The sequence below is a fragment of the Populus euphratica genome, unplaced genomic scaffold, assembly GCF_000495115.2.
Source record: "Populus euphratica unplaced genomic scaffold, PopEup_1.0 scaffold59.1, whole genome shotgun sequence".
Classification (NCBI taxonomy): domain Eukaryota; kingdom Viridiplantae; phylum Streptophyta; class Magnoliopsida; order Malpighiales; family Salicaceae; genus Populus; species Populus euphratica.
Window position 1 is genome coordinate 507,155 of NW_011499940.1, and position 13,249 is coordinate 520,403.

Genomic DNA, 13,249 nt, shown 5'->3' on the forward strand with positions numbered 1-13,249 from the left:
AGAAGAAGGTGGTTCAAAGCTACCCCTCGTGCGATCCTGCCTTCTGGCGGCCCATTCCCTTTCTGTCTCTGATGTAATACAAAATTTTGTTGTGTGAATAGCCCATTACAATATAGCAAGGAAACTAGATATCGTGCGAGTGTCTTGTCATGGGTTTGAAAAAAAAAAAAAGTGATAGGTTAAAAACATTTAAGTCACAACTTATTGGTAAATTAACAATTTAAATATTTTTATAAAAAACAATAACAATAAAAAACTGATAAAAAAAATCACACTTAAGTTTATTTGGATTCTCAAATAACCTAATGCTAGCCTGACTAAAGAAAAACCAAAAAACAAAAAACAAAAACAATTAAATTTTAAAAAATAAAAAGAAAACATCAACTTAAAAAGAGAGGACTGAATATACTCAGGTAAACCTGTAATATTTGATTTAATATAAAAAACTTATAACTTGTTAAATTATAAACTTAGATTCAATTAAGAAATATAATTCTCAATTAATTTAATTTTGAAAAATGAGATCAATAGAAAAATATTAAAAAAACTTGCAAAAATAACAAAAAAATAAAATAAAATTTAACAGAAAAACCCAATGAAGCAATTCAATGAAAAGAATAAAAAATAATTTCAAATAAAATAAATATCGATTAAAAGAATAAATATCAAATTTTATATTCAAATCTGGTTCTAAATCGCAGTTTATTAGTTAATTTATTTAACCCAGCTGGTTGAACAACTGTCATCCTGACCAAAGAAGAAGAAGGTGGTTCAAAGCTACCCCTCGTGCGATCCTGCCTTCTGGCGGCCCATTCCCTTTCTGTCTCTAATGTAATACAAAATTTTGTTGTGTGAATAGCCCATTACAATATAGCAAGGAAACTAGATATCCTGCGAGTGTCTTGTCATGGGTTTGAAATAAAAAATAAAAAAAAAGTGATAGGTTAAAAACATTTAAGTCACAACTTATTGATAAATTAACAATTTAAATATTTTTATAAAAAACAATAACAATAAAAAACTGATAAAAAAAAATCACACTTAAGTTTATTTGGATTCTCAAATAACCTAATGCTAGCCTAACTAAAGAAAAACCAAAAAAAAAAAAAACAAAAACAGTTAGATTTTAAAAAAATAAAAAGAAAATATCAACTTAAAAAGGGAGGACTGAATGTACTCAGGTCAACCTGCAATATTTGGTTTAACATAAAAAACTTGTAACTTGTTAAATTATAAACTTAGATTTAATCAAGAAATATAATTTTCAATCAATTTAATTTTGAAAAATGAGATCAGTTGAAAAATATTAAAAAAACTTGCAAAAATAACAAAAAAATAAAATAAAATTTAACAGAAAAACCCAATGAAGCAATTCAATGAAAAGAATAAAAAATAATTTCAAATAAAATAAATATCGATTAAAAGAATAAATATCAAATTTTAAAGATTAACAATATCATAGGGGTGAAAGTAAAAAATCTATTAAAACAGAGTAAACCTAAGTACACATTATAAATATAGTCAAATTTTAAAAAGCCCACAGCCTATGAAATTCAGAATTCAAGCCATGTTAAGAAATTTATAATAAAACAATTTTAAAATATAAATTTTAAAATCTTGTTAAAGTAAAAAAAAAAAGAGACAACAAAAAAAGCCTTGAACAAACTTGGTAGTCAAAACAGGTCAACAAATCAAATACATAACTTATAACATGAAATTGAGATGATCCTATAAATAGAAAAGCAAAAAAAAAAAAAATCTACCAAATTATATGAAAAGTGATTCAAAAAAATATCAAAGTCAAATCAGGATATTTTTTCAGATCTATCACTCAAGTCATGAGACCAGAAAGGTTCTATCAAAGACAAACCTGAAAAAAAAAAATAGAATTTTCAACCAAACAAATATTGAGGGATAAAATTGAAAACAAATAATAAAAAAATAGAAATTAAAAAATTAGTATTAAATTCAACATGAAAATTAAATGAAATTAAATATTTAGGGATGAAACTGTAAAAAACAAATCCATTAAAAAAAATATCAATTGAAAAAATTAGAATTAAATTTGACATAAAAACTGAATGAAAATAAATGTCCAGGAGTGGAGTTGGTAAAAAAGCAAATCAATAAAAAAAATGATTCAAAACAAAATATACAGAAATTAAAAAAATGAGGTTTAGATTTGAAAAAAATAAATTCAAATGACCAATAATGAAATTAAAAATAAAATCCAATTAAAAGTAATCAATATAAATAGAACAATTACAAATAAAAAAAAAAGAGACTAGATCAAAAGAAAAAATAAATTAAAGGAATAAAATGATTTTTTGCATAACCAACATGTAATTTAAAGAAGGAAATTTAGGAAAAGAAATAAAAAAAAAAGTAATTTAAGATCAAACCATCATACATGTGTCACTTAAAAAGAAAGAAAACATAAAAAAAAATTAAATAATATGATAAAATCATGATTACAACTATTAAAGTTAGCTATGCGTGTTGTTAGAAGACAATAAAGTGGCTAACACGTGTGAGACAAGTGTCAATAACTTTTTTGTTTTTTCTTAAATATGCAAAAACCAAAAATACCTTTAAAACTAAACATTAATAATAAACAAATCATGATAAATTTACAGTCAAGTTACTGAAATCAAGGTTAAAAAAATTATATAGTAAAAGTAAGGGTAGTGAAATAATTATATTATTCTATTAAATATGAAAACACATAAATAACCCTGTGCAAAAGAAATTGTATTGTATATTAAAAAAATATAATTATTAAAATAATTCTATATAATTTTTAAAAGATATTTATATCATTAAAAAAAACTACTTTGCTTTCAAAGCAAAGATAAAAATAAAAAAAAAAAGATAAAAAATATAAAATGATCTCGAGAGAGAAAATATTAATTATATTACTGCAATGAATGATAATATGGATCTCGGGGCACAGTAACATCGCTAGAGGATTAGATTTTTTTGGATAACGAGACTTATGCACTGTATGGAAAGGTTCCAAGCTCACGTTTTATGGGCAGCTAGGAAGCCGAGTAATTAGATAATCTCAGGTTTCCAAAAGCCTCGGGCTATAAATTCCACGGCCCATATAATTAGCAAATGAACACCAGCAAGATAGATAGATTAGATTACTAGGTGATTTCTTCTCGTGTACGTTAGGAAATGATACCATTATGATTATTATTATTATTTTTTTAAAAAGAAGGAAGGATACCATGATAGTATACAGTAATCTCCCCGATTGCGATTTTTATCATAGAACATTTTGTTTTGTTTTAATATAAATGTTTCCTGCGATCAATTTCCTGGAACGGAGGCAATTTCTTTTATTGTTTTTAAATTAGAAATTGTTAGATAAATTTAATTTATCAAAGTACATATAAAATGCAAAAGTGATAATACTACGGGAAAAAAAAATGAATTCGCCCAGTCAAGAGTAACACAAGATTATTATTTTTTGCATGATAAATAAGAATTTTGATATCATTTTAATTTATATTTTCTCTCAAACCCTGTAGTTTTATATTAAATAATCAGACAAGAATTGAATGGTTTTACAAATTCGACTAAGATTGAAAATTATTAAAGTATTGTGACCCCCCTACCTATTATTCCAAGATTTAAAGTGCATGGTAATAAAAAGATATTGGCATCATCACTTTTGTTTTGTTTTAAGACATTGAGGTTTCCCACATCGGATCCAGGTTTAGGATATTTGTCAAACCTCTGCAATAAGATTTTAATTGACTGGCGGATAGTAACGTTTCTCCTACTCGAATTAATTCCTTGTTGGTGGACCAAGAAGTCCTTGAAAATGCACCCTCATGCTTCGCTGTCAACCGGAATATACTGGTTTTGTTTTTTTACTGGTCACTTCTTGATGATATACGTGGTCCATTCTAATTCTTATTATCAGTAATATTTTTTTGATATAATAAGTTTATTTTATGATTTTTTTATATAATTAATATTAAGAGTATCATTATTATTAGTAATATTTTTTTTGATATAATAAGTTTTTTTTATATAATTAATATTAAGAGTATCATTATTAAAGCTTACGATGTATTTTTAAAATCTTATTATTTACTTATTTAAAGTTATGCAAGCGAATTTTAACCATTTATTTAAAATGACGCACTCTCCAGCCATGACCTTTTGAGAAAGTCATAATTTTCACTTGTAGTTTTTACGGAGCTGTGTTATTTTTAATTATTTTTTACGATAGTTTGCTTATTTTTATATATTTTTTTAAAAATAATTACATAAATTTTAACCCAATATTTATATTTCCTTTTTAGGGAGCTGTGAATTATGACTAATCATCATTAATCTTGTTATATCGAGTTGTCATTAATCTTATAATCTAAGAGATTCGTCGTTAAGACACAAGATATCCACACAGCTGAAGATGCTTCGACCCCAACCCAAGCAAGCAAACAAGCGGTCAGTATCACTCGCACCATAGATCTGATCTCCATTGTTAACCAGGGCGTGTGGTTAGTTTTTAACTAGAGTTAATATTGCAAGCAGCCCTCTGGTGTTCGATTGGGTGGCGGAATAGGTGGGCCATGCGTCCTCCAGCTTCACCTCACGTGGCTTGCTGGCTACTTCATGCGACAGTTTTGTCTGTTTCATTCGAACAATAGCCCCACGCGCTAAATAAATAAATTGAAAACAATGAGAAAATCTAAGGTGATTAAGTTATGCCTATTAATATTTATTCAATAGGAAAAATAAATATCACCTACTAATATTTATTCAATAGAAAAAATAAATATCAGAAGAAAGAAACATGCGAGGGAATAAAAAAATTATTTTTGACCATGTAAAAATATTTTTATATTTTTTATGGAACTTAATATGATTTTTTCTTTTCATATATATTATCCATCACTTGATCACTGCAAAGCAATTTTAAGTTTTTAAAAATGAGATCCACTCATAATTTGCAAGATATAGTCGTGGATCTTGGAAAAATTTGTTAACAATAAGTTAATTATTCACATAAATTGATGAAATCAATGAACTAACATGTATTTTGTGTGTGTATTTATATATGTATGCATGAGAATTTAAATGTATTTAGTACTAGTTAGAATTTCATAAAAAAAAAAACTGCTAGACTAGAAAACAAACGTGTTTTTCTATAATAAATTAATAAATGATTTTAATAGATATAGAATTTTTAATAATTTCAGACTATGAAATGATTTGAATCTGTTTTAATGAAATCATATTTATTCTATGATACAAAAATGTTTGATATTTTAATAGATTTATAGGAGATTACAGATTCAAGATAATTTAATTGATAAAATTACTTCATGCTATTTTATTATCTTCACTGATATTAATTAAATAAATCAAAAGAAATAAAAAATAAAAAAGATAAATAGTTTAACTGTTAATTATAAATTTATAAAAAACCCAGCAATATAAAATTAATTTAAATTGGAATATATAAATATTCAATTTATAAATTTTTTTTGTAACGAATAAATAAATTAAGAAGTTAAAACCTGTCCGGCCTTTCATTTGATATTTCAATTGTCAATTTATATTAATTTTAATATGATTTTTTTTAATAAATATTCTGCTCAACCCACAGATAATTTGATTGTAATAAATCTTTCAACACACACGATTGCACGCGCTTCAGGGGCCCCTTTTTTTCATTATTTTATGTACTTTATATCATGTAAAAAATAATAATTAGATTGGTCGATAGCATTGATTGCAATAAAAAAATCTCAGCTGATTTTTATTCCTGATTTACAAGAATGTCCTTTTCTTGGATTGACCATTTTGCCTGAATTGATGGCTGAGGCCTGTATCTAATTTCTCGCGGAATGACCCGGAAATTACAATTTCATTTGAATTGTTTCATAGTGTTTTTTTTTTTAAAAAACAATTAATAAGTAATTCTATATGAAATACATATGATATAAATTTAAAAGGTTACAAATCATTTAATATAAAATAAATATTTTTAGTATGCTAAATTTTTACGAGTCATTATATATCTTAAAATCACAATAATAAAATATAATAAAATACTATTTAAATATTTTAAAGTTTAAATATTTATAAATACCATAAAAAGCTACAATAATTATTCAAAATAATATTGGTACCCCACAACATAATAATAAATAACATAACATAAAGTAATAGATGGAATAATATTCAAGTATTTGTTGGTAGCATGATAAAAATTATTTTTTAAAAATATAGAAAATATTTTTTGATATAGCACAGAAAAAAATAAAAAAATTTAATTTAAAATAAAAAAATATAAGATTTTTTTTAAATATAGTGGCGCCACAATATCAAATATAGCACATAAAAAATTAAAAATTTAATTACAAACACTACTTAGCAGCCCAATCCAAGTTCAGGGACATTATGGTAATACTATTAAAGCAAAGGACGCCGGTGTGAGATCCCTATCACCGAGAACATCCGTCCAAAGCCACTCCCGTCATTTCGGTCAAGGACAAATGCGTCCAATAAATTAACGCAAAAATTTAAAAATACAAACCTAAACAAGCACTCCCAAAAAACGCAATCTAAACCGTCCATGTGCACCATCCGACGGATCCGAACAAATCTTCAAAAAACAGGAGGGAACCAATATATACCGTCCGATCTCAGTCCCTGTCTCTCACCCCCTCCCTTCAGATAACCATATATCTTCTCTCCAGAGCTCTCGTATCTCCTCACTCCCTCCCTCAGACTCGAATTTTATCCCTCTCTCTCTAAACACCTCAAGGTAAATATCTCTCTCTATAGATCTCATGTTTTTCTGAGTTACATTGCCGTTAATTATTACTCACTAGATCTATCAATTGTGTATCATTTATGGTTAATTTTATTGCGATGTTTTTTTTTTTGCATTTCTTTTTCGATTTTTCTGGTTAAATTGTTGATCTTCTACGCTCTTAATTGATTAGATCTCTAAATATTCAAAATTATGTATAATTCACTGTTTCTTATGTATTTTTTACCGCATTTGCTGCAACACTTTCACCAGGTAGCGATTTGATTGATTTTTCCATTTCTTCTGATTTTTTAAAGTTTATCATAGTTACTGAATTGAGTTTATAGTAACGATTTTACTCAATTTTTGAAATGCAATTATTTCTAGTTAATTTATTTATATTTGATTATTTTTCTCACTAAATTTATTTCTAATTTGCAATTTTATTGGATCTTACCAGTCCCGCGCAACATTTTAGTTGATATTATGATTTGTTAAATTATAGTGCTAATTTATGCGTTTTTTTATTAAATGAGAATCTATTAGAGTATTATATCTGTTAGATTTTTTTTTGTTATCATGTGAAATTAATATTTTTATGAATTCTGTTTGCTTAAATCTTGGAGAATAATTTCGATAGATGTGTTAGATAATTACTCTTATTAAAGCTCGATTTTTTTGAAGTTTAAATTACTTTCTGTAGTTGTTAATTGCTGATTAAATGATTTGTTCTTTGTGAAATTTTGGGGTTTTGATTGATTGGGGTCCCGTTTTTTGCTGTAGCAGCAAAAATGAGAGAGATCCTTCACGTACAGGGTGGTCAGTGCGGTAACCAGATTGGTTCAAAGTTCTGGGAAGTTGTTTGTGATGAGCATGGAATAGACCCGACTGGAAGGTACATTGGTTCATCAGATCTGCAGTTGGAGCGTGTGAATGTGTACTACAATGAGGCTTCGTGTGGGAGGTTTGTTCCTCGTGCAGTGCTCATGGACTTGGAGCCTGGTACTATGGACAGTGTTCGTACTGGTCCTTATGGGCAGATTTTCAGGCCTGATAACTTTGTATTTGGACAGTCTGGTGCTGGAAACAACTGGGCGAAGGGGCATTATACTGAGGGAGCGGAGCTTATCGATTCTGTTCTTGATGTTGTAAGGAAGGAGGCAGAGAATTGTGACTGTCTCCAAGGTTTGCCGCTACTCCTTTTTTTTTTTTCCCATTTGTTTCCTTGATTTTTTGTAAAATGGGTGTGGTGAACCTTTTGTTATTTATGCAGGTTTCCAAGTGTGCCACTCACTGGGTGGTGGAACTGGATCAGGAATGGGTACCTTGCTCATCTCAAAAATCCGTGAGGAGTACCCTGATAGGATGATGCTGACATTCTCTGTGTTTCCCTCCCCAAAGGTTTCAGATACAGTGGTTGAGCCATACAATGCCACACTTTCTGTCCATCAGCTTGTTGAGAATGCTGATGAGTGCATGGTTCTGGATAATGAGGCTTTATATGATATTTGCTTCAGGACTCTTAAATTGACTACTCCCAGCTGTAAGTAAAGATGAAATGGCTTTAGTTGCTTCTCCAATCACTTAAAGTAGAGATACTTAATTTGGTTGCTGGTTTTTTTGCAATGTAAAATTGTTTCTCGTTTTAAGTAGAGATGAAATGGCTTTAGTTGCATCTCCAATCACTTCAAGTTCTGTGTTCTGTGTGCATCTTGTTTATGTTAGCTGCTGTTCTTCAAGTTGGATTGGTTTAGATTCCCTTTGCTCATTTCGTGATTGTGGATTTGCTTGATTTGATGCATTCCTTATCACTTTTCTTTTGTTCAATTGATCATGTGATACTTAATTTGGTTGCTGGTTTTTTTGCATTGTAAAATTGTTTCTCGTTTTATTTGGGTTATGGAGCTAGCTTCACAGCATGCAAATAATGGAGCATTCTGTGATTTAAGTGGAAGATGATTGCAGTGGCATCTTTACTTTTAGTAATTTGTTTGTTGCTAATGAATTAACATGCTTTAGATCTGCTAGATATTCACTGTTTTTCTTTATGTTCAGAGCATTTGTGATAATTAAAATAGGTTAGAGCAATTTGAAAGACAATTGCTGGCTAGTCATTGTTTAGAGCATTAAATAATGACAGTTTTGAAATGCAATTTGCTGGTAAGTTATCGTGTTGCAATCTTTTACATGTTGAACTTAATGAAAGCAAAATAGCGAGTACATTCTGAATTTCTTACTGTGGATTTCTTTTATCTCCATTATTAGTGACCATTAGGTACTGTTGCAATTGCTATTTTGTTGCTTGATGGCTGTGTTAACATAAGCTCATTGGGGTATTCCTTTACAGTTGGTGATCTTAACCACTTGATTTCTGCAACCATGAGTGGTGTCACTTGCTGCCTGAGGTTCCCTGGTCAGCTCAACTCTGACCTCCGAAAGCTTGCTGTGAATCTCATTCCCTTTCCTCGTCTCCACTTCTTCATGGTTGGTTTTGCTCCTTTGACCTCCCGTGGATCCCAGCAATATCGTGCCCTCACTGTTCCTGAACTGACCCAGCAAATGTGGGATGCCAAGAACATGATGTGTGCTGCTGACCCAAGGCATGGTCGCTACCTCACTGCCTCTGCCATGTTCCGTGGCAAGATGAGCACCAAGGAAGTAGATGAGCAGATGATCAATGTCCAAAACAAGAACTCATCATACTTTGTTGAGTGGATTCCACACAACGTGAAATCCAGTGTCTGCGACATCCCACCAAGGGGACTTGCAATGGCATCCACATTCATCGGAAACTCCACCTCCATCCAGGAAATGTTCAGGAGAGTCAGTGAGCAATTCACTGCCATGTTCCGGAGAAAAGCTTTCTTGCATTGGTACACTGGTGAAGGAATGGACGAAATGGAATTCACAGAAGCGGAGAGTAACATGAATGATCTTGTGTCCGAGTATCAGCAGTATCAAGATGCCACTGCTGATGAGGAGGCTGAGTACGAAGATGAGGAAGATGGCCAGTACGCGGAGCAGATGTGAAATGTTTAATTTTGCACAGTAATGTCGACAGGTATATGTATGCTCCATTATATATATTATTGAGGAATCTTATATTTGCTACATTCTATTTTGTATTTTGTGTGCATGAACTTAACTAGGAGACTAAGAAAACCACCCGTTTTCTTTCGTATAGTTAAAATATTCGAAGATTGTTGATGATGAAGTGGGGGTAAGCTTGCTTGTAGTTATGTAGTTAAAAATCTGTTTCTGTCGTGGATTTGTTCTCATTTCATTGTAATATATAGTAATCATCGTTGCATATTTCAGTTGTTTTTACTATCATCTTCATGTTGATTTCAATTCTCTCTCCGTCCTTCCGCTCCCCAAATTCTCTGGTTGTTCTTGGCTGGTTAAAAAATTGCTATGGCCTTCGCTCATGAAATTTTGAGCTACTGAGGTCGTGTTACGCTATGATGGTGTTTGTTTTCGTGGTTGGATTGTGTTTATGATTTTTATTTTTATTGTTTGTTTTAAATTATTATTATTATTATTATTATTTTGTGTTTGGAATTGGTAAGCTGTGTAAAAAATAAATTGAAGTATTTTCTTAACACAATCCGGTTATTTGGCCACTTTTGCCAAGTTTCATGGATAGAGTGTTTCACACCACTGGTATTTTTTATAGCTATTAAATTTAGACTGCTCTAACAGATTAACTAGGGATCTGGTTAATTTGATGGTTAGACGGGTTCTAACTTGTTAAAAAACCAGTTGGTGAAATAATTTGATTAAACTTGATTGATTTGGCGGGTTGATCTATAATCCAAGCGAGAACTGATATAATTTGTTTTTCAAATATAGGTTTTTTTTATGTCTGTTTTTATATTTTTTTAGTTGATTATCAATACTTTTTAAAGCTTATTATATAAATATTAGAAAAATATTTTATTTTTTTAATGCAGAATTTTAAACATTTTAGTATATATATTTTATATTTTCAAGAAAAAAAGTTGTTTTTTCTATGTGTTATTTAAAACTTTTTAATATATATACTTTATGTTTCAAAAAAAATTATTATTTTAATATAGAATTTGAAATTCTTTTGTATATATACTTTATGTTAATAAGAAAAAAACTATATTTTTTTAATGTGAAATAAATTTTTTTATTTAAATACTTTAATTTAAAAGAATAACATAATATCTTTTTAATATGAGATTTAAAGCCTTTTAATATATATACTTCATATTTATTAAAAAAAAGTTATATTTTTTTAATGTTGAATAAATTTTTTTGATTTAAATATTTTAGCTTAAAGCATAATATAATATCTTTTTAATTTGAGATAAAAAAAACTTTAATATGTATAGTTTATATTCATACAAATTTTTTTATATAATTTTTGGTTTGATAATAATTTTCTACTTCCTCACTAACATGTTCTTTTTTTGTTGAAGGTTATTCAAGTTATGATGAATACTTTACATGCTTGGTTAAACATATTTAAATTACAATAAAATAATTTAGGTTAAATTAACTAAAACATGATTTGGAATATGTGACGAAAGAATCGTAAAAAGAAAAGTAAGCTCAAGGTTTAATAATTTAAAAATAAAAATAAAAATAAAAATAATTCAAAAAATATAATGATGAAGAATATAACATAAGTTAATTCAAGATATCTTTATTAACTCACAATCCAATCCATGATTTCATGTAATTATAGCCAAAAAGCAGGTTCGAAAGGTTCAACAAAAATGACCCACTAACAAGTTATAAGCCTGAAATGATAAATAATAAGAGGGTGAGTTCAACATCTTAGTGAGTAGATAATATTCAATACATATACATGAGATAATATAACAATGATGAATATATACACAATTATGGCTCTATTTTTTAAATCTTATTAAAAAAATACTAAGGTTTAATAATACAAAAAAATATACAAATATTTTAAGCCAATTCGAGTTAACTTTAGCAACCTGCTCTTGTAATAACTAAACAAAAAGAAAAGTAAAAATGCAAAAAACTCAAGGGTAAATAATTTAATATAAAATGATGTAATTAAAAAAATCATATAAACGTCACAACTCGAATCTCAGATCCATAACCAGTATATTAGCAAGGTTTTCCTCCAAGGTTCCATACCTATACGAACCCAAATTTATATACAAACTTATCTATTAAATAACTCAATTAGAGTTCAACACAGTACTAATAACAAAATAAAATTCATAGTATAATTTGATTGTCTTAATATAATAGTTCATATAATTTCATAATTTTGGAGCACTAACTAAGCATAAAAGGAAAGTACAAATTATAGCAAAAAAGCAGGTTCGAAAGGTTCAACAAAAATGATCCACTAACAAGTTATAAGCCTGAAATGATAAATAATGAGAGGGTGAGTTCAACATCTTAGTGAGTAGATAATATTCAATACATATACATGAGATAATATAACAATGATGAATATATACACAATTATGGCTCTAGGTTTTTATAAAAATGTTTATCAAATAGACCATAATAAGAATATCATAAGATAAAGCTCGTCAGAAAATCAAAATGCAATGAACATGAGGCTTCGTATTGTGAGATGATCAGTTCACACAGATTGGTAACTTCCACAATCAACTAGGGTTTAAATACGATATACACAAACACTAACACTATTCTGTTAGCATGTGTATTCTGACTGGCATACTATAAGTTCATAATCATAATCAAACAAACATATTTATATTTTAAGGCTTAACTTATGACATCAATTAAAAGAGTAGATATTAATTCAGAAATTAATTCAAAATATATATTGGTTCATATCAAGAATTCAGATTCAATAATTGATCGTACTTTATCGTAACAAGGATAATAATTAACATATACATTATCAAGAAGCATGATCCAATTCATATTAACAACTCAAATATTTATAATAGTTCTTATGCATATAAAAAATTATTCACTTACCTGACTTGAAAGCAAACAAGACTCAAAAACAAATATCAAAGGAAATTCTATTGATGTCCCGCCGATAGAATATCACAATTATCTGAATACAAAGAAGACATATTCAAAAACAACTTGAAAGAACATACAACCTATTTAATAAATTTAACTAAGGGTCCGTTCCATAATCCTGTGTGTTTTTAAACTAAACTAGTAATTTTTCCGAAAAACCCAAAATTAAATGGTTTTTTTGAAATATAATCCATAATAAAAAAATTATAATAATTCACTAAATAATCCTCAATTATTCATCAAATCAATTTGCAAAAGCTAATATTACATTTAGGGACCAATATGAAATTTATCATATTTTTAAAGGTCTAATTATAACTTTGTCATATTGGAGGACCCAACTAAAACTATCATAAATTTATGACTATAGTGAGATTATGTCCATAATTCATCCTTATTTTTATTAGAATATCTAATCATGCTCCAGGGACCATTCTGGAATTTTTCCAA

General features: G+C 28.4%; 1 protein-coding gene across 2 annotated transcripts; it reads left to right on the plus strand.

Annotated features, from left to right (window-relative positions):
- Nucleotides 1-6,685: 6,685 nt before the first annotated feature.
- LOC105136926 (tubulin beta-5 chain-like) lies at nt 6,686-10,132 on the plus strand. Of its 2 annotated transcripts, none has more exons than XM_011042441.1 (4): nt 6,686-6,793; nt 7,568-7,966; nt 8,055-8,324; nt 9,129-10,132. In XM_011042441.1, exons 2-4 carry the CDS (start codon nt 7,573-7,575, stop codon nt 9,809-9,811), a joined length of 1,347 nt encoding a protein of 448 aa, XP_011040743.1. In that variant the 5' UTR covers nt 6,686-6,793; nt 7,568-7,572; the 3' UTR covers nt 9,812-10,132. The 2 variants fall into 2 exon arrangements, with proteins under 2 accessions (XP_011040743.1, XP_011040744.1); XM_011042442.1 differs by having other exon boundaries at nt 6,693-6,793; nt 7,565-7,966.
- The last annotated feature ends 3,117 nt before the right edge of the window (nt 10,133-13,249 follow it).